The sequence below is a fragment of the Dreissena polymorpha genome, chromosome 4 (assembly GCF_020536995.1).
Source record: "Dreissena polymorpha isolate Duluth1 chromosome 4, UMN_Dpol_1.0, whole genome shotgun sequence".
Classification (NCBI taxonomy): domain Eukaryota; kingdom Metazoa; phylum Mollusca; class Bivalvia; order Myida; family Dreissenidae; genus Dreissena; species Dreissena polymorpha.
Window position 1 is genome coordinate 60,486,311 of NC_068358.1, and position 21,061 is coordinate 60,507,371.

Sequence of the window (21,061 nt, forward strand, 5' to 3'; positions counted from 1 at the left end):
TTGCAATGAAGACGCTGTAAACAACATGTGCAATCACACAACCACTCATACAACACTTGCAATGAAGACCCTGTTAACAACAATCACACAACCACTCATACAACACTTGCAATGAAGACGCTGAAAACAACATGTGCAAGCACACAAACCACTCATACAACACATGCAATGAAGACGCTGTAAACAACAATCACACAACCACTCATACAACACATGCAATGAAGACGCTGTAAACAACAATCACACAACCACTCATACAACACTTGCAATGAAGACGCTGTAAACAACAATCACACAACCACTCATACAACACTAAGTCTTGCAATGAAGACGCGTAAACAACAATCACACAACCACTCATACAACACTTGCAATGAAGACGCTGTAAACAACAATCACACAACCACTCATTCAACACTTGCAATGAAGACGCTGTAAACAACAATCACACAACCACTCATACAACACTTTCAATGAAGACCCTGTAAACAACAATCACACAACCACTCATACAACACTTTCAATGAAGACCCTGTAAACAACAATCGCACAACCACTCATACAACACTTGCAATGAAGACCCTGTAAACAACAATCACACAACCACTCATACAACACATGCAATGAAGACGCTGTAAACAACAATCACACAACCACTCATACAACACATGCAATGAAGACGCTGTAAACAACAATCACACAACCACTCATACAACACATGCAATGAAGACGCTGTAAACAACAATCACACATCCACTCATACATTTGAGCCTTGCTCTGAGAAAATGGGGCTAAGTGCTCAACATATCATCCCAGATTAAGCCTGTGAAATCAGCACAGGCTAAACAGGGAAGACACTTCCTTTTTTATAGATTTTTTGTTTAAATGAAGTTTCTTCTAAACAAAAATCAAGTCAATACGTGAAGTGTCGTCCTTGATTAGCCGGACTGCGGTGGCTAATCTTGGATGACACTGAACACACATGCATTATACCCCCTTTCCCCAGAATGAGGCTTTATTGGAATGTAGAATAATATTAATGTAGACACTAAATACACCAATCACAAATTCCACCCCAACATTTCTGTTGAGTAACATTATGGGTTGGTCTTGCCGGCAGTGGGTGACAAATGTGGTGTTAAATTGTATTTTGAGATATTAAAGGTGTGATAATTTTTTATTTATTTTATTGATACTATGTTTTTATAAATATCACATTATTTAACAGGAATTTAAAGATCAATTGCCATTTGTTGATTAATTTTTGTCACATTATTATTATAATGACACAATTTTTATCCCACGTCAAAGGCTGAGGGATATAGAATTGGCGTTGTTTGTCTGTCCATCCGTCTGTTGCCAAACAAATTTTTGGCGGTGTATATGAATTCAACAAATTGGCTTGTTTGTCTCAATTCTGAAGCGTTATTCTGCATAAATAAACTGAAATGAACCACATGTTCTAGACAATTTTAATTGTAATTGAATAGAGATCTTGAACAAAATAATACTAGAAAAATTCAAACATCAGAAGTCTAGTTGTGAGTTTCATTTTTCCTTCAATGATCGTGATGATACAGATCAGATTATGTATTTAGCAGTCCTTTGGGTGATCCCAATCAATTTCAAATCATTGATCTGCTGAGGCAAGTGTTTACTGACAATGATACAGCTTCCGACACTCAGATACATTCCTACGTAAGTTCCATCGGGAATCTGCCAGTTTTACAAAAAAGCATATAATATTTCCAAGATCAAACTTATTGACACGGGATATGGCTGACAAAAAGTGAAACAGCAGCAGTTATTGAAAAGCTGTGAGCTGTTTGATTAAACATTCATGTCAATTAAATCTGGGTGAGATTTTTCTGTCTTGGCATGATCAGGTTTGTTGTTTTAATTGGGTTTTTATTGTGTGGCTTATTCATGTTCATTTGCTGGATCAAGGGCAGAAGTTAAGCATTCAAGAGAAAGTAACAGAAAATAAACCTATAAACCTGTCAGACTTCCATGACTTTCATTGCAAATGTTTTGTTTTGAGTGTGTCTTTTTATCCTAGAAATAAAAGCTTTATATTATACTTTCTTGTACTGAAGAGAATTACATAACATTTTAAAAATCTTGTTTAAGTCCATTTTTGACGATTAGAGGTGATTTTAATGTAAAAGTTGGTAATAAACTTATTTACTGTACTTTATCATATAAAAGGATGTTGCAGCAGATACATGCAAGACTGCATAACACACAATTTCCTTGTACTTTATCTGTCTGTAAAAAGTTGTATTAGGTTGTCTGTAAATTATGATGTAATTAGGATGCTTTCTGATATTTTACAATAAAGCAATTAAGTAGGAAATTGGCAACTTTCATAAAAAATGCTCATTAATTTGAAGCTCTTGATTAAATGTAAACTAATATTGTTACTCCGGTAAAATGTTTATCACAGCTATTTAAATACATATGTAATTCTTTTATGTCAAGAAAATTAGCGTGAATGTATCCTTAAATTTGTTTTCAAGAAAACCATTCATAATTTCAGTGTTTGTTGTTTGATGCAAACAGACTTGAATCCAAATTGAAAAATAGCAATTTTCAATTTTCTCTTGGGGACACCATAATGGTAGCTGCCCATTATTGAGCGCTGGATTGCATGTCAGAATCTATTTAGGTGGGTCCAGTGAAAGTCTAGCAGTCAGCGACTCCTGTGAAATGTCTTTTTCCCTTATTTGTTGATTCCGTAATTTTTAAAGATTAGAACCATTTGTGATGTATTGTTTTCCTTGTCAAGAGATGTTTATAGCCACTAACACCATGTTTTTTCTTCAAAGTTGTTTTGTCACACAGCATTGAACTATACGGCAGGCAACAGTTACGCTTTCAGTTAAGGTATTTCAGAAGGATGGCATACCCTTGATTAAGGACATAAGAGTTATAATGCTCTCTAATGCAAGATTAAGTGAAGAAAAAGCTTATCTGTCTTCATGTAATACATATCCTTTGCTTGTCTTTTACTTGTTTGAAGTTTTACTCGGAAAAATCTAGATGATTCTTTTGTTCTTTTGTGAGCTCTTCCTTTTGATATGAACAGAAAGTGAGAGTAGCGTAAACAATCTAAATCTATATATTTAGTCATACTTTTCACAATTTTTTAAAATAAATATGAACAAAATATACCAAGTATGAAAGACAATTATACTCTTATCATTTATGTTTAACCCTTTTGTGAAGATGACTCAATGCATAAATTAGCCACCCCCCTGAGAAAACCGGGCTAACTGCACAGGCTAATACGGGATGATACTTAACTCTTTCAGTGCTGGAATCGAATTTTGAAGGCCTTTGCAAACAGTTTGCTATTCTGATAGTATTCTTTGAAAAAAATCGAAGAAATTGCTAATTTTAGAAATTCAGCAGACGACATTTTAGCAGACGACAAATTACCCAGCATGCAAAGGGTTAATTAATGCAAATGCATTAAGCCCTGTTATCCCAGGGTGTTGCCCAAATAGTCTATCCTGTTTCTGTTTATCCGTTTACAGTTCCAAGCCCTGTAAGAGAACTTCGCATAGACCAGCATGGCACGACCTTTGCCCTCTTAAAATGGCTGCCACCCGAGGAACCCAATGGCTTGTTGCTAGGATACGACATTGGCTATCAACAAAGTACGTTGAATAAGTGGTTGTCACTTGTGTTTATATTTCAACTGAAATGGAAGCATTTCCGCTTTCATATGAAAAATATTGTAATATGTCCTGTTGAATCGTATTAAAATTGTAAAGTAATCAGGAAAGGACAAAAATGATAATGATATCTTCATTGTTTTACATAAAAAGTGTATTTATTATTGTAATTATACAGCTTTTATGAAAAACATTTAAATTCATCTAATTCCGATAAAGTTATTAATGTTTTTATAAATGTTAAATGTTTCTAACTTGTACAAGTGTTTTCATACATATCTTTTTCAATAGTTTCAACATTCTCATGTTGTGGCTTAAATAGCTTTTATTGTTTATATAATATAATACATTATATGTTATAAGGGGACATGTGATTTGTGGTGCCAGCTCAGTTTAGTTCCTTGAAATTGTATACAAAGTCATGTCATATACTTTATGTTGTTTTTCTCTTAAGTCCCTTGTGGGCGTTTAATGATTTGTCTTATTTTACGGAAAACAGCTTTTGTAAAGGTTTAATTCAGTTTCTGGTGTCATATTTTTTTAGACAAAAAATGACAATTTGTTACATTAACTTAATCTGAGATGAGTTCTTGTCTTAGACTGTCATTTCTCATACATATGTGACAAAACGTAACTAACATAAATGGGAGGTTATTATTCCCTCGTTTTGTCTACAGCTGACAGCTTGATAAAATTGTTGACAGAAGCTGGTGGAATTTCTTTGCTTGGATTTATATTATAAATGTCACTTTGTGTCAAATTTTGCTTTGTTTTTTTGTCTAGGGATTTATATAATTATGCTCCCCCAAAATTTTTGGGGGGAGCATATAGTCACCACTTGGTCTGTCCGTGCGTGTGTCCGGCTATTTCTCAGCAATAAATGACCGGAATTTAATGAAACTTTATGGGAAGCTTCACTACCAACAGGAGATGTGCATAATTATTATCAGCCGGTTCAATATGGTCGGATGATTTTTCACAGAGTTATGGCCCTTTGAAATTTTCTATAAACTGTACATGTAGTGCAATTCTTTTCTACCCAACTACTGACTGGAATTCAATGAAGCTTTATGGGAAGCTTAACTACCTTGAGGAGATGTGCATGTTATTTTTGGGTTCTGGTTAGATGATTTATTTAGAGAGTTATGGCCCTTTGAAGTTTTTAAGTTGCTAAACCATCCATCGTATTATTTTGTCCAAAGTTATGCCCCTTAAGACGTTTCCTTTTATCTGAATATATAGTGCAATATTGTGACAAAAAAAAACTTTGGGGAACATCACCCGTCTCCGACAGTTTCTTGTTTTTATACGCCCGTATAAAATACGGGACGTATTATGTGAAACCCCTTGGCGGGCGGGCGGGCGGCGGGCGGGCGGCGGGCGGAAGGCATCACTTTGTCCGGACTCTAATTCAAATTGTATTCATCCGATCTTCACCAAACTTGGTCAGCAGTTGCATCTAGTTGATATCTAGGCCAAGTTCGAATATGGGTCATGCCGGGTCAAAAACTAGGTCATAGGGTCAATAAGTGCATTTTCAAAGGGGCCACTTTGTCCGGACTCTATTTCAAATTGTATTCATCCGATCTTCACCAAACTTGGTCAGCAGTTGCATCTAGTTGATATATAGGCCAAGTTCGAATATGGGTCATGCCGGGTCAAAAACTAGGTCATAGGGTCAATTAGTGCATTTTCAACGGCGCCACTTTTTTTTGCTTATTTCCAAAACAAATACATCAATCATCAGTGTATCATCTCCAATGGCACACAAATCGGGCGTATATTGCTCCGTCATGGGGCGCTCTTGTTCATATTGGCATTGCATTATGAAAGTGTCGTACTATTTTCCTGGAATAAAATTCTTTGTAATGTGTTTACAGACTGCAGGCAATATTTTACATCATAATAATTATATATTATGTATCACCTGTGGCTGATAAAGTTTCTGAATTATAAAATGCAGATTTTTTTTCAGGAAGTTGAAGAATAGTTTCCTTATATATATAGTGAATGTTAGAATGGAAAACAAAATCAAATGAAAAAGTTTAATTATAAAATCTTTAATTTTAATAAAATAGTTGGGATACAAAAAAAAGCAAAGTGTCACATGAAAGTTGTTGTTTTTATATAGAACTAATTCATACACGTCTGTACTATTAACATTATAATTTCATTATTGCCCAAGATACCATTTTCATATTATGAATTGGAAAAAAGTGTCATCTTTTAGTACATACAAGTTATGCACTTAAGAAGTTAATCTTGACAAATGTTTATTGTTGATAATTTCTATAGTATTTACAATTTCCAGTTAAAAACAATGAATCATAAAAGAGGAACTTTAAATTGGGTCAATATTTCTCATGTATACAATACGGTCACATTAAACATAGATTGTGATTCACCTTCAATTGTTCAACATTGCAAATGAAAATTGCAATGATCACAGTCACATTGTCACTACCACATACAAGTTGTCATCCACAGTGTCACTGAATAAAAGATGATTCATAATATTCACCCACACAGGAGTTCTCCACAAAGCTTGGCCTTCATTTTGTGGCGGGGTTCATGTGGTGCACAGTTGTCCATTTCTGTAAACTCTCTAGAATAAAGGAACTAATTAATATCCCAATTTCAGACGTTAACTGGCAGGAAATTCCGAAGCTTTGGATGAAATAACGATCTCTATTTTACGAGGGTTGTTTGGAGGCATTTCTCTGAAATGTGGACTTTTTGAAGCTTTGTTTATAGGCTTTGCACTGTCAGTGAAAACATTTTGGCATTCAGTTTTACGTTAGTTTTACGACAATCTTTTGGTCGGGGCAAATTGTAAGCTGTCCACCACAATGAGATCACGGTTTCTTTATGACCTTAATTATATTTCCAGTTTTGGCATTTGGCACTGGTATTGCATAACAATTTCCATGCTAATTGAAATTGTAGCTGTGTAAATGTCTCAGCCTAGATGAAATATGTCATCATCACCAATAGCTTTGCCTGTTAATTGCTCTCTCAGTAAGTAATTTGATTGAAATACCAAATTTTAAAACATTTCTCCTTTATTACTGTATGAAGCTTATCTTAAACCACAGGTATCAATCATATAATTGCATATTTGAATTTTGTGTATAAAATAAGGTCAGTAGAAATCTTGAATATTTAACTTCTGCTAAAAAATGGTTGAGTCCATTTTGATATTAGTGTTCTTTTTTTTCACAAAAAGAACGGGTATGTCTTGATGCAGATGCTTTAAACATTTTTTGTACCAAGATATATTTTTATGTGTGCCAGCTAGTAGACAATCTGTTGTCAATATATTTCTCACTCTGACAAGACTGCATTTTGTAAAATAATTCTCGTCATATGTTCTTATTTTTATGTGACAGGCCAGACTACAAATTGTTCTGAAAATCCCAGAGGTTTATGTTTTATTTACTTTTGAATGACACGTCCGTGTGTGATTAACAGCAATTTGAAGAACTGAGACATCTATAATTGGATCTGGGGTCGGTTTGGATGGAATCTGTGATTGCTTGGCTACCAGACTGTATTTCCATTTTCATTTCTTGTTAACAAATTTTAATTACGTAATATGTTACCACTGGAATTATATTGCTAGATACAGATATGTCAGGGTGACAATTTGATTCCTATTGTGACCTGGGAAAAATTACAAGACTGATAATGTGAGATTGTTTTGGTCTTTTTGTAAAAACAATGATTACCGGTATGTGTGTTGTATCCATAAAAGGAACCATAATGTTTATGATCTATTGAAAACAAGCTTCATTTTAAGTAAAGCTGTTATTATTGACAGTTATAATTTGAATTGATTTAATATCTCTTACCATAAAAAATACAAATAAATGAAAAATGCATACAGTTTGTTTTTTCAGATAATACATGTTAAGAATTTTATATATAAATTTTATTTACCTTAGCTTAATATTTAGTTTCTAAGCTGTTTTGAAGACATATCTTGTAGCAGGAAACCCTTCTTAAAACATGCAACTTTACATTCTCTTCTATAAAAAACATGAGTCATTATCCTTAATTTCATCCATTACTTAAACAGTTGGCAGCGAAAAAGCCTCCCTTTCGAAGATATTTTAATGCTTTCATTGTTCGTTGATAACTAGCAATTTGGCCAAATTCCCTGACAAAATTGTTAGGACAGTTATAAGTGTCACAGCATGCATGCATACCATAAAAAGCGAAAAATGTCAAACTTTTAGTGCTCTTTGAAATCTGCCATTTCTATCCCCATGTCTTCTCGATGTTCTTATTTGGGGCAATGATTGTGAACTCATTCAAAATTAGTATTGACTGAAAGTAATTAGTCAAGACGAAAAACATTTAGTCAAGAGTGATTATAAACAGCATGCAAATCCCTGTGAATTGTGGATTATTTTGACTGGGGGCCCTGTGTGATTCAGGACCCCTTAGGATGTTGTCTCTTGATGTAATTTACTTTTAAATTAGTTTTTTTCTTCTGTATTCACTTTCATGTCTGAATTTAAAACTTGTTCTTAACAGAAAACGTAAAATTATAATTCGCAACCAAGTATTTATAAGACTTTAAATGATGAGACAGCCAGCTATTCATTCATGAACATTTTGAATGATGTAATAGCTAGCTATTCATTCACAATTGAAATAAATCTTTTCTTTTTGTTCTGGTATATTCTGAAAATAATGCAAGTAATTTGAGACATTATGTTGACTACCATTATTTTATAAAAAATTGATGAGAGTTATTATGATTTATCTGAGGTTCATGTCAATTTGTTAAAAATTTCATGTATTATTTTCATGTCCTTGCATCTACAATATCCAGAAATGCTTAGATTGTTTTCCATTGTATAACTGACGTAATTAGAGTCTGTTGAAGACTAAATTTGTGTGTCATAACTGCCCACCAAGCCATATCTTGTCAATCATTTTTCTCAAAAATGGTTATTCAAACCATCATTACTTGAATGTGTAAAATTGTTATTTGTTTATGCAGCTGAAGACATTGTCTGCATGTATATTTTTCTAGTCATAGTATTTAGCAGTGTGATCTACATTATTCTGTCAGGATTATTGTATTCTCTGTCTTGATGATTGTATTTTGTGTCATTAGTATTGTATTTTCTGTCATGATTTTTGTATTTTTTCTCAGGATTATTGTTGATTATTGTACTTTCTGTCATGAGTATTGTATTCTCTGTCATGATTAATCCATTCTCGGTCATGATTGTTTTCTGTTTCATAATTATCGTATTCTCTATTTCAGTTACTGGCGAGTCCCCAGGGCGTATCAAGCCTCTGCGGCCCCAGATCAACAATCCGGACAGTCTGGGGGCGCGCATCACAGGGCTTGAACCCAACCATGACTACCGGTTTTATGTGTGGGCGCGCACCAATACAGGGCGCGGGGAGGGTGCACACACTGACGTTACCACAAAAGACGGCGATCGTAAGCTCTAAGTCATTATTTGGCAATTTTTTTTAAAAATGTGTCTGATTTTAGACTTTGGCATAATGAGATTCTCAACTGTTAAAGGAATATAATTTTGAAAAATAGTTCATTGTGTCATAAGCATAGTTGATTTTTTAGCTTTACTTTGTATTAAAAAAAGGCTATCCAAAACATACTGGGTGTAGAAGAAAATGGGGGTGACGGATGGGGGGGCATGCTTGTTAAGCATTCATCCCTGGATTCAAGTTTTATAATTTAAATGGAATTTGAAAATATATTAAAGTTCATATACAACTGTTGTTGTTTTTCTTCAAATAAATTGCACTGACATAGTTATGTAAATATGTTCTGCCGACAAGGTTGCTGAGGCCCTGTCAGTATTCTTTTTTTATTCTACATCTGGGTGAATGACATGATAAACATCATTATGCAGGTGACTGTAATGAAAAATACATCTGTGTCTGTTAGATACATATTGGGGATAAAGGCCCTAATGTAAATTATCTTCTCATGTGCAGCATGATTTTTTATGTATCAGGGAGTTATGGTGTTGTTTTACTTAAAATCCTCATGACTGTAGACAGATGTTGGAAAGTTTGATCCCTTTGAACTTGATCTCCTATTATAATCTGCATCAGATATTCCTTATCTGCATTCACTTGCTATCTTTTATGATCTGCATATCCACATTAAGTTCATGCAGTGTCAAAGTTAGATGTGAGCATTTTTTGCCTCCTTTGCATTATCAGAGACCGTCGCTATGCATGGGACTTTGTTGCTATTGGAGTCATTTTAAAGAATTTCCAGCTTGCGAAAAATAGATTTTTGTTGTCGCAATCAGAAATTCCTTTTGAAGACGTTATAAAATATGCACCAAATGGGGGCTCAGGGATTTATAAAACGGAGATAATTTTATTCTGTTGTCTTTCATCTGATGTTCATCTCGCTTGATTCAATCAATTTCTCCTGATAATGTAAATGTTATTATAGAGCAATGGAACTTTTCAACTTAATACTATAGACTATTTTTAATTGCTGCATTGCAAACTTCATGTTAATTTAATTCTGTGCATAGATTAAAAAGCCTTAGGAATGATTTGTATTTGATAATAGCATTAATCCAGATCAAGTCAGCAGAAAAAAGCTAATGATAAAAAATATGCTGTTGAAATGTTGATGCATTGACTAAAGCATAATTCATGATTTGTCTTTTGACCATTCTTGTTTGGGAAATTTAATTAAACAACAGGAATGCAAAACACAAACATGTCAATTTGTTTGATGAATATTAAATCTGTATTACAGAAGACAATTTTGTGTATCAATATTTGGGTACAGTCATGTTATTTTCCACTGTTGATGGCAATATATTGAACTGTTGCCTAAGAGGCCATAGGGAATAGTTGAAAATATTTCACCCTTTTATGAGTCTGAGAGAAAATTATTTTCCTTTGTGTTTGTAATTTGACTTTGGGCTATATTATAAAATGACATCAACAAAATAAACAAGAACAACAGTGTTTAAATTGGCAAATAACAAGAATATTTGTTCTCCACAGCTCCGGATCCACCAAAGCCCAAATTTACAAGTGTCTATCAGACCAGTGTAAATATAACATGGAGTCCCTATAGACTGGTTGATGTAACGTATGAGACGGAATACAGACCTGCAGGTTATCACTAATCATTGTGATCTGTGTTGGAGAATTATATGGGCCGCACTCTGTGGAAAGAGGGTTTAATGCATGTGCGTGTCATCCCAGATTAGCCTGTGCAGTCTGCAGAGGCTTATCCGGGACGACACTTTCGGATTTTATGATATTTTTAATATATACACTGTAACTCCAATATAACGCGGATGACGGAGTCCAAACCACGCAACAGCGTTATAAACGGACAGCGTTATAAGTTTTGAGCTTATTTATTTAAGGGGAAAATAAAAACAGGTATAGCATAGCCTATAATATAGGTCCTGTCACTCCTGTGTATTGTCATGCTGTGTTGTCATCCGCAAATACATGCATATAAACCGAATCGAATGATAACAGTATACATACCGCTTTCCTAATGTGCACATTTATCCGATAATCCAATATAATTGCAACATCACTTACGAACAAATAATGTTAAACATTATGACATGAAATATGTTTACGAATTTCGCAAACAAAGTCATATGCCTACGCCATTTTTCAGAAAAATTAGTACAGTGCATTATGGGACACAGCTTTCATTGGACGAGCGAATTTAAATTAAGATTGAATGCAATACGATACATGTACAAAGAAATGGTTTTATTGCGTCAAACGCAGCATGTAAAAAAAGTGCTTTCAGTGGACTTTCTGATAACGGGCAAAAATTTAAGTGCATCTCTGTTAACTATTACACTGCGTAAGCATGTAAATAAATCGTCAGGATTTTTAAATTTATTTTTCGTTTACGTACTGAAACATTATACACACACACAGATATTTTTATTTATCAAGCATGTGTAGCATATCATAAACGAAAACACACTTACACAGCCATAGTTTATACAATGAAATACAATACACGATAAATACAAAACATAAACAGGTCATTTTAAATAACTTTAATTTTAGTTTGATAATTATTCCGCTTGCACTTGCCTTATTGAAATTAGCGCACCGAACAACTCTGTTAGGGAATACATGTAATAAACACGGACTCGCAAGTTTTCACACCTTTATTGACATTACACAACATATTAACACCAATTAGCTGTCGAGTGTCGTTTCACCTCTAATCGATTAAAATTAGTTAAACGGACAGATAAAGCAATCGAGCTGTGATCGCAGGCTTCTTTGAATTTTCTGAAAATACATGAAGTTGCATAACATGGATTTGAATCAGAAATGAAAGGTTGGAGAAAAAACGGGATCCAATGACCCCCCGCGTTATATTGGACACAGTGTTATAACGGACCGCACTATATTGGAGTTACAGTGTAGTCTCTTGTCAGGAAAAAATCCAGTTTAGGCGGAAAGTTATGTAAACCCTCTTAACAGAGCATTCATGGGACAATAATAAGATTATGAGGGGTTGCTGGTTTAAAGGGAAAGTATTAAATTATAATCTCTATAGTTAACAATTGACACAGTTAACAATTGACACATTAAAGTCACATGTTCTATGATACATTAATCCCTAAAGAATATTTTATACTATATATAAAGGAATATGATATAAAATAATAATAATATAACAAAAATATTGAATAATGCACATTGTAGGCTTCCTGATAAGTGCAGACTTATGGGCGACCCAGATTCGATCCCCTCTCACAAATTATTCCTTACATTTGCAGTTAATAGATTGGATACTACTTCATTGCCAATGATACATGGAGCTTAAAGCAACTTACCAATATGTTTCTCGTCAATGAAAATTGTAAAGGCTATATTTGAATCACCATTTTTAGAGTTTGTTTATGTCATGACATTATGACATAATATGCAGTGCGCTAAAATTGTGACTAAGTGCTGAAGATGCAAAAAAAAAGACCATATCTGGCTCTACACATTATGTATAATGTTTACAATTTGATGCAAAATACCTAAAATATCATGACTAATAGGGCTTAATGCATGTGTTTAAAGTCTTATTATATTATCTTGTCCAATGCAATCAGGGACGACACTTTCCGCCTAGATGCGAGTTTTGTTTTGAAGAGACTTCCTTTAGGATAAAAATTCCTCTAAAGCGGAAAGTGTTGTCCCTGATTGGTCTTTGCAAAGTGCACATTCTAATCTGGGACGACAAACACTGCACATGCGTATAGCTGGGACGACAAACACCGCACATACATATAGCTGGGACAACAAACACCGCACATGCCTATAGCTGGGACGACAAACACCGCACATGCGTATAGCTGGGATGACAAACACCGCACATGCGTATAGCTGGGACGACAAACACCGCACATGCGTATAGCTGGGTTTCCCCAGAGCGAGGCTCCAATTGTCCGTGTCTGTCTTCTGTTTCCTCTCTGTTGTCCGTGTCTGTCTTCTGTTTCCTCTACGTTATATTCTGTTTCTCAGGGGAAGCGGAATGGAAGGTGGCTAACTCAGAGTGGGGTCGTAACTGGATGGTGATTAATGACCTCTCCCCGAACATGGAGTACGAGGTCCGATTGGTTGCTAAAAATAAACATGGCGACATGGCTTCCAGCACCCTCTACAGGGTGAAAACTCAGCCCCGACAAGGTACGTGGAAGCGATCTTATGACAAGATATGATTGGCTTAATTTTTTTGCAATTTTTCATGGACCTGTTTTGTAAAACTAGCTGAATACTGTTTGAGAGGGTTTTATCAAAGCTTTGTCATACATCCTATATACATTGTAATAGTGGTGTTGTTGTTATTAAAGGATTTCAAAAAGGTATACTTTACAATTCTTTAAATGTCAATTACATATATATTATTCAATTAATTATATACAATTTTGGCTGGGGAGGTAATGTTCCACCTAACTCGCAAGATCTAATGCACTTGTATCAAATAGCCTTGGTTTAAAAGTTTTGTATACACACTAAAACAAAAAAAAAGTTAGTTAAAAAATACATGCCAGTTTTAATTTGTATGCTAATTTAGCTTTAAAGTACACTTGAGCTTTTTTTCTTATTTTGCAGGAGGGGATGCACATTTGTACCAGCAAGATGAAGCCTACTCAACGCCCACGAGTGGTGCGTCGGACATTAATCATACCGCAGGCTTCACCATATTGTGTGCCATCTTTTGCTCTGTGGGGCTTCAAACACTTGCGTCTCTAGTCAGTGTTACAGTTTTCTTCCACTAGAAAGATTCCAGAACAGAGATAAGCTCTGTGAAATCCAGTGACAGCGTTACTTTTTTAAATAGTGGTGTGTAACCTCTAGGGGAGCTTATCATGTACTTTATATTGAAATGGTGCCAATATGGGTTGTTCCCCTTGCTTTCTCCAGAGAGACTGGGATACAATTGTTAAAAAGAATTCCACTTTTCCTAAGACAAAAATCTTGATATTCTGTGTTTTGTTTAAAAGCAACATGCTTCCTGTTGAAACCTGTTTTACTTTGATATTTATTTAAATTATGATGTATATAATTATATATTGGAAGCTTAACAGTGTACATTCCATTGGAACACTTCAAGAAAAAGTACAAACCAGTTAATTAACTTGCCGACACATTGAAACATGAAAGATCGTTTTTGATTTGTTAAACTGATTGTTATGATGAATATTTCTCAAGCATAATAGGTTGTTTACAATGAAAATTTGATTCCTTGTTCAGCTTTGTTTACCAAAGTCTGACTTTATCTTGAGATTAGCAGTGTTTTGCATTTAATTTGAGTTTGTACGAAGCAAATAATATGCTCAGAACAACAATCATAGTGCTGGAACTTATTGTTTTATTTCTTTGATTTTTACATGTTTTTATTCTTTAATACATATGGATTTGATTTGTTATTTTAAATTACCACAAACTACAAATTCATTTGTTTCATTACCAAACTTATTTGTAAACATTTTTGTTTTCAAAGAAAATGTTTTCATATACTGGTTATGCTTGTAACCATTGTATGTTTTAATGTTTCATGTTACCTTTGTTGAAATTCCAGCCTGAGATTGTGCAAAAATACTCCCAGGTTGTGATGGTAGTGTAACTAGTGCTAGCGATTTCACTTTTTTATATCCATTAAACAAAAAGGTTGTGACTTGTAGAGAAATATTATTTTTCATAAAAAAAGCATGTGCATGTTTGATATTGTTGAGAATAGTGTTCTTGTCATCTAATGTGCAATTGTTCTCTGACAATGATTTGACCCGTAGACCAGTTTGATTTTTATGTATTTGTTATAATCATTAAGGTATGTTTGTATTTTTAAGACAAATCTTAAAAAGTTTATACAAATTATTTTTCTTGTAAAATATGATACACTTTGATGGTCACTTTGTTTGTAAAACTTTGATGGTCACTTTATTTGTACGGCTTCTTTACACCCTTAATGTTAATTTTCATCATGGTTTAAATAGTGCATTTCAGTTAATGGTCCTTATTCAAATGGTATCCATTGAAATCATAAAAGTTTTGAAAACATGTGTAATTGAAATATTTGGGACTAAGCCAAAAATAAGAAGTTATTTTTACAATAAATAAGCTTGTAGTAATTGAGCATTTACAATACATTTTGAGTCCTTTATTGCATTGCTGTTACAAGAATGTATGATGCATACTTATTGTTATCAGTTTAGAAATACTCCACATCTCCTCTGCTGCTACTATATGGGTATCTGTTCCTCTGCTGGTACTATATGGGTATCTGTTCCTCTGCTGCTACTATATGGGTATCTGTTTTGTAAATAGGATTCAAATAAGTCATGCTCTGGAAAAACCAAGCTTAACCCTTTGCATGCTGGAAAATTTTTCTTCTGCTAAAATGTCGTCTGCTGAATTTCTAAAATTAGCATTTTCTTCGATTTTTTTCAAAGAATACTATCAGAATAGCAAACAGTTTGGATCCTGATGAGACACCACGTTCTGTGGCGTCTCATCTGGATCCAAACTGTTTGCAAAGGCCTTCAAAATTCGGTTCCTGCACTAAAAGGGTTAACCCATTCATAGCAAAAAATCCAGTTAAGGTTGAAAGTGTCGTCCCTGATTAGCCTGCGCTCAGACGACACTTTACATACTTGCATTAAGCCTTGTATTCCTAGAGCGAGGCTACAATATTTATTATGACATATCTGTTTCTTTGAAGAGAATATTTGTGCCATGATGTTACTGCTTATACATGTTCACTATGTATTACATGACCTTCACAAGTGTAACCTCCACCTCTTAAGAACTAAGATTTTTGTCAAGGTGGTTGTCATTAAGTCCTCTTGCCAGTGACTTGAAGCAAGGAAATCTTCCATGTCTTGCCATAGTGTTGTTTTATTGTATGGACATTCAAATAAAATTGATAATTGTTTTTTAAAGAGTTTATATGTTAAAATGACGTCTATTACAGGTTAAAGGCACATGTGTTTCTCCAGTCACATGTTTGTATATTAGCTGTACTTAATTGCTTCGCAGACAAGCATTACCATTATTTCTGCAACAACTTTTAATGCTAGTAGTAGACTCTTATTATTGTTTTACATGAACCCCAATCCTGAATATTGTCCACTCTTCCCCACCCACTCACAAGAACCTGGTGTTGTTGTTTGGTGTTTAAATGATACATTGTTGGAACTGGTGACAAATTGCTGATCAGTTCTGTTACCAAGAAATAACAACCATTGTAATTGCAGATAAAGGCACTTTCTAGTCCTTGTTTTAATACACATAAAGGCTCACTAACAAACCCAGCAATAATTTAACCCTTTGCATGCTGGGAAATTTGTTGTCTGCTAAAATGTCGTCTGCTGAATTTCTAAAATTAGCATTTTCTTCGATTTTTTTTTTCAAAGAATATTATCAGAATAGCAAACAGTTTGGATCCTGATGAGACGCCACGTTCTGTGGCGTCTCATCTGGATCCAAACTGTTTGCAAAGGCCTTCAAAATTCGGTTCCCGCACTGAGAGGGTTAAAGTCAATATCTGCTGAGTTGTCTTTTCATTTAATGTCTGATATGAAGTGAGGTGGAAAATCATTTTTGGAGAAACTTGAGCATCATATCTTATAAATCTCTCAAGTGTTTTATGATAATATGAAGTTCAATATAATGGAATTAGAAACAATAAATATCAAAAGTTTAGTTGCAGCTATTGTTCCTATTTTATGTATATGCACAGCATGCACTTGGTATTTTCGAAATTGTCCATCTGTTAGCTGTTTGCCATTCTTTCTGACAATGTTTTATCAGTTTTCAAAGAATCTCATGCTCACAACATCGCAATATGACCCATCGAAGGGGTTCCATTGTATTCAGTTAAGACAGCCCACCCTTGCGTCCCAATGGGCCTCATTGATCCACCCCACAAATTGCCTCAAAACATTCTCACCTATGTTCAATTGCTGCTCATCATATATTGTTCCTTTGATCACTTAAGTCCATTTTTGATGGTATTTTTAAATAGTTGTTTCACTTGGATTTTAAGAAAAAAATATTTTTTTAATCACATGCACACAAATTATAAAATATTTTCCAGTTATTCTTTGTTGCCTTTTTGAATGGAAAATGACCTATAATCTTTATTTGAAATAACTGGGACATCAATTTTTTGTTTTCTTGGGCCCTGACATTTTCGGATCAGCTAGGACATAAAAATCATACTTTTGACAAGCTAAGACTTTAAATCATGCAACTTAAAATGAATATTTTGATAAGCTTTAAGATAAAATATTTGTTAACAGACTTTTTGGATTGGTTGAGAAATATAAATAAAAATTGATGAATTTGGAAAAAAGTTCTTTTTGGATAGGCTGGGACTTTAAATAATGAATTTGAAATGTTGGCAATTAATAGCACGTCTGACAAGTTGGGATATAAAAGAACGGGTGGCTGTTCTTGCTGGGAGTTCATTGTTTGTGTATTAGAGGAGAGTAGTGCAACTTAGAGCCTGTGTCTGCAGATATTGTCATGTGCTTCCAGTCCACCTTCACCCGTGTTTGAGAGATATTGCCATTCTTGGTAGCTGTATCAGTGCCACTAACAAATTGAACTACATTATGACCCCCATTTTCACCTGTACCCTGTTTCTTATTAGAAAATTTAGTTAACACTTTGTTCTTATTTTAGTTTTACATTACTTCAAATAAATTTCAGATAAAGAAAGAACAGCAGGTTACAATTAAGTGAACTGTAATTATGTTATTCATTTTTAGCATCAAGCCATCTTTCTTTTGTACCTTGCCCTTTAGTTTCCCTTATTTGTTCAAATTAAAATAGAACAGTCAATATATGTGTTAATATCACACTGAAATATGCTATGACTTCATAGACAATAAATAACTGAGTGCATATTTTATTGATAGTCTATGGTTTGATATATTAAATAAATGTTTAAGTGAGGTAATACATTGTGTCTACCCTTGGGCAACAGTTTTTTATTGGGATTTAAAAAAATGTAGTTTACATCTCAAATAATGCCACAGTTATCATTTACCACATTTAAACACTGAGCTACTAGAAATAAAGTTTTGTGTCTTTTACACGCAGTATTTACTATAACTTTAGAATTTCCATTGTTTTATTGCTACTAAAAAACAAGTTTTGTGTCTAACACGCAGTATTTACTATAATTTTAGAATTTTGATTGTTTTATTGTAATTGTTTATTAGTTGTATATAAAACTCTGATTTTGCATTTTGTTGAATTATGGCAAGATTGTGAATGGCAAAGTATTACCACTGTTCTGTGTTTTATTATAACATGTTGTTTTGTATATTTTAAAAAATTTCATTGCTTTTGTGATATTAATTTCATTTTTGTATGTTACACAATACTATTAATTGTACATAGGTTTACTTTGCTGTTTTAGACATTTAAACTTGTTTTCAGAAATCAAAAGATTATGTTTGATATGTTGAACTGTACATCATTACGCAGATTAAAAACATTTCATTTAAATGTATGGGACCAACTTAAGGCTATATATATCCATTGTGTACAAATGTTATTATTTTGTTTAGCAAGTCATGCAAAATTAAACCAAGCATGCTTGATAAAATTATCATAAATATAATTTATTTTGTCGATTTTGTTGCATTTTTTTTACAATCAAAATAAATGTTAACCCCCAATACTAAGCTCTACCAATTTTCCTACACATTGAAATTAGTTAATTATGACTTATTCATAATTATGAAGACAAATGTTTTCAATTTTTACGCTCCCGGTAGGGTGGCATATAGCATTTGAACTGTCTGTCCTTCCGTCCGTCTGTCCGTCCGAAAACTTCAACATTTGCCATAACTTTTGCAATATTGAAGATAGCAACTTGATATTTGGCATGCATGTGTATCTCATGGAGCTGCACATTTTGAGTGGTGAAAGGTCAAGGTCATCCTTTAAGGTCAAAAGTAAAAAATACAATCCAAGGGAAGTAATAATCTTTTTTTTTTTTTTTTTTTTTTTTTTTTTTATTCAATATAAAACATATAATGTAAACATGTGCATAAGCAAGAACAAATTATAACATGCAGCAATGATAATGTTAAACATATTATACAATATATGCTAATATTTATAATGTTTTTACCTATATGTAATAATTAAACTATATATGAGTTGCATAAAGTGGGGTAGATAAACAACTTGACTAGGTTATGAAAGTTTAATGTGTTTCCATTTTTGTTCAAAAATGTTAAGTGTATCGTTGTTGAGGGCTATTTCCTTTTCAATTTGGATCTTTAGTTTTAAATAATTTATAAAACAGTTAAAAGTAGGTTTTTGTTTTTTATATTTCATGCTGAATATAAAATATTTCATTAATATAATAATGTGGTTAACAGCGTTATTAATTTCTGGTATTTTACAAGTATTTACACCGAAACTGATATTTGAGAGAGACAGTTTTATTATTAATTGTTGTTTCTCTAGAAAAGTTGTCAATTGATTCCATAGAGATTGAATATGTTTACACTCCCAGAAAAGGTGTTCTATTGTTTCAATAAGTAATAATCTTTAAAAGGGAGATAATTTCTAAACCTGCCAAATGATATATTGAAATTTTATTTCAAAGCGGTGCAATAGGGGGCATAGTGTTTTTGACCAACACATCTCTTGTTTGGTCATTTTTTTTCCTAGCTTTATTTTTCTAAAAAAAAAACAAACAAACTACACTTTCATAATATGTACAATTTCATTGAAGACAGCTGTTAGCATGCTGTCAGATGATAATATCCTGTGCAATACACTCGCTGATTTAGTCAATGTTCAAATGTATATACATGTATGATCTGTATAGATGTCCAGTCATGATGAAGTCTATTTGGACGCTCAATGAAATCTTTATTTATTGGTTAAAATGTTTCTCTTGTATTGATGTTAATATGTGAGAGCGAAAGAAAAAAATCTGCATTTTATATGTAGCCTTTTTTGCATAATATTGAATTATTAAAATTAGCTTTTAATTAAATAAATGTTTAGAGAAAACATCACAGATTCTTAAGATCTGAGCACATCTTTCAGTGCAAGGTAGTCCCAGGCTTTGTTATATATACTTCACTCAATCATCAAGTTTAAAACACTCCACCTTAATTAAAGACACCCTCAGTAACACAATATTCCCTTTACAAAGCAACATGTCAAAATATAATTTTTAAAAGAAGGGTATGCAAATATTTCTACACAAGTGCTCAGGCAAAATTTTAAAATCGTCATGAATGCGCTTCCCTTCATCATTTACATGCCTTTGCCAGGACAATATTAAACAAATTCTCTCTTAAAGGTTTGCATTAAATTTTACTCTCGCAAATTGTCAAACAGTATATCGTCGCTGTCGTTCTCAAACCTTGTAGCTCCAAAATTTTCAAAAATGTTTTTTCGTCTTTTCCAAATATATGAAGTCTGGCGCGTGTTTTGTGCTATATATCGTAGCTCTACGCCAATCAGAGCCATTGAAAAATGCACTTTACAAAATGTTGTAGCTTGATTAATGGCTTTTTTCCGGCGAAAAGTCGTAGCGACGTCATTTCACCTTTAGGTACGTCATTTCGTTTGGACAATTTTGACAAAAACGTTTTTATATTTGCAGCTACGAGGTTTCCTATCAGGACGAAAAGTTGTACCTCATACCACTGACGCTCCGTGCTTATACAAATGACACAACTGTGGTGACAAAATATCGTAGCTACCATGTCTGACTGTCAGTATGACTTATCAGTATGACTTACGCGACTACGGCTTATACCGTATTTTGCAGCTTCATTTGTTTGGTATTTTTACAGAATTTCAATTTCTAAAACATCGTAATAAAA

The 21,061-nt window shown here is 33.5% G+C and overlaps 1 protein-coding gene across 5 annotated transcripts in view; it reads left to right on the forward strand.

Moving 5' to 3' along the window:
- The window catches only part of LOC127876261 (neuroglian-like), a 281,922-nt gene extending 262,731 nt beyond the window's left edge, over window positions 1–19,191 (forward strand). For all 5 annotated transcript variants that reach the window (XM_052421350.1, XM_052421349.1, XM_052421347.1 and 2 more), the window contains 5 exons: window positions 3,540–3,662; window positions 8,962–9,144; window positions 10,707–10,820; window positions 13,212–13,376; window positions 13,803–19,191. In XM_052421350.1, the coding sequence (XP_052277310.1) occupies window positions 3,540–3,662; window positions 8,962–9,144; window positions 10,707–10,820; window positions 13,212–13,376; window positions 13,803–13,969 (752 nt within the window). In that variant the 3' untranslated portion in view covers window positions 13,970–19,191. The remainder of the gene's footprint in view (window positions 1–3,539; window positions 3,663–8,961; window positions 9,145–10,706; window positions 10,821–13,211; window positions 13,377–13,802) is intronic.
- The last annotated feature ends 1,870 nt before the right edge of the window (window positions 19,192–21,061 follow it).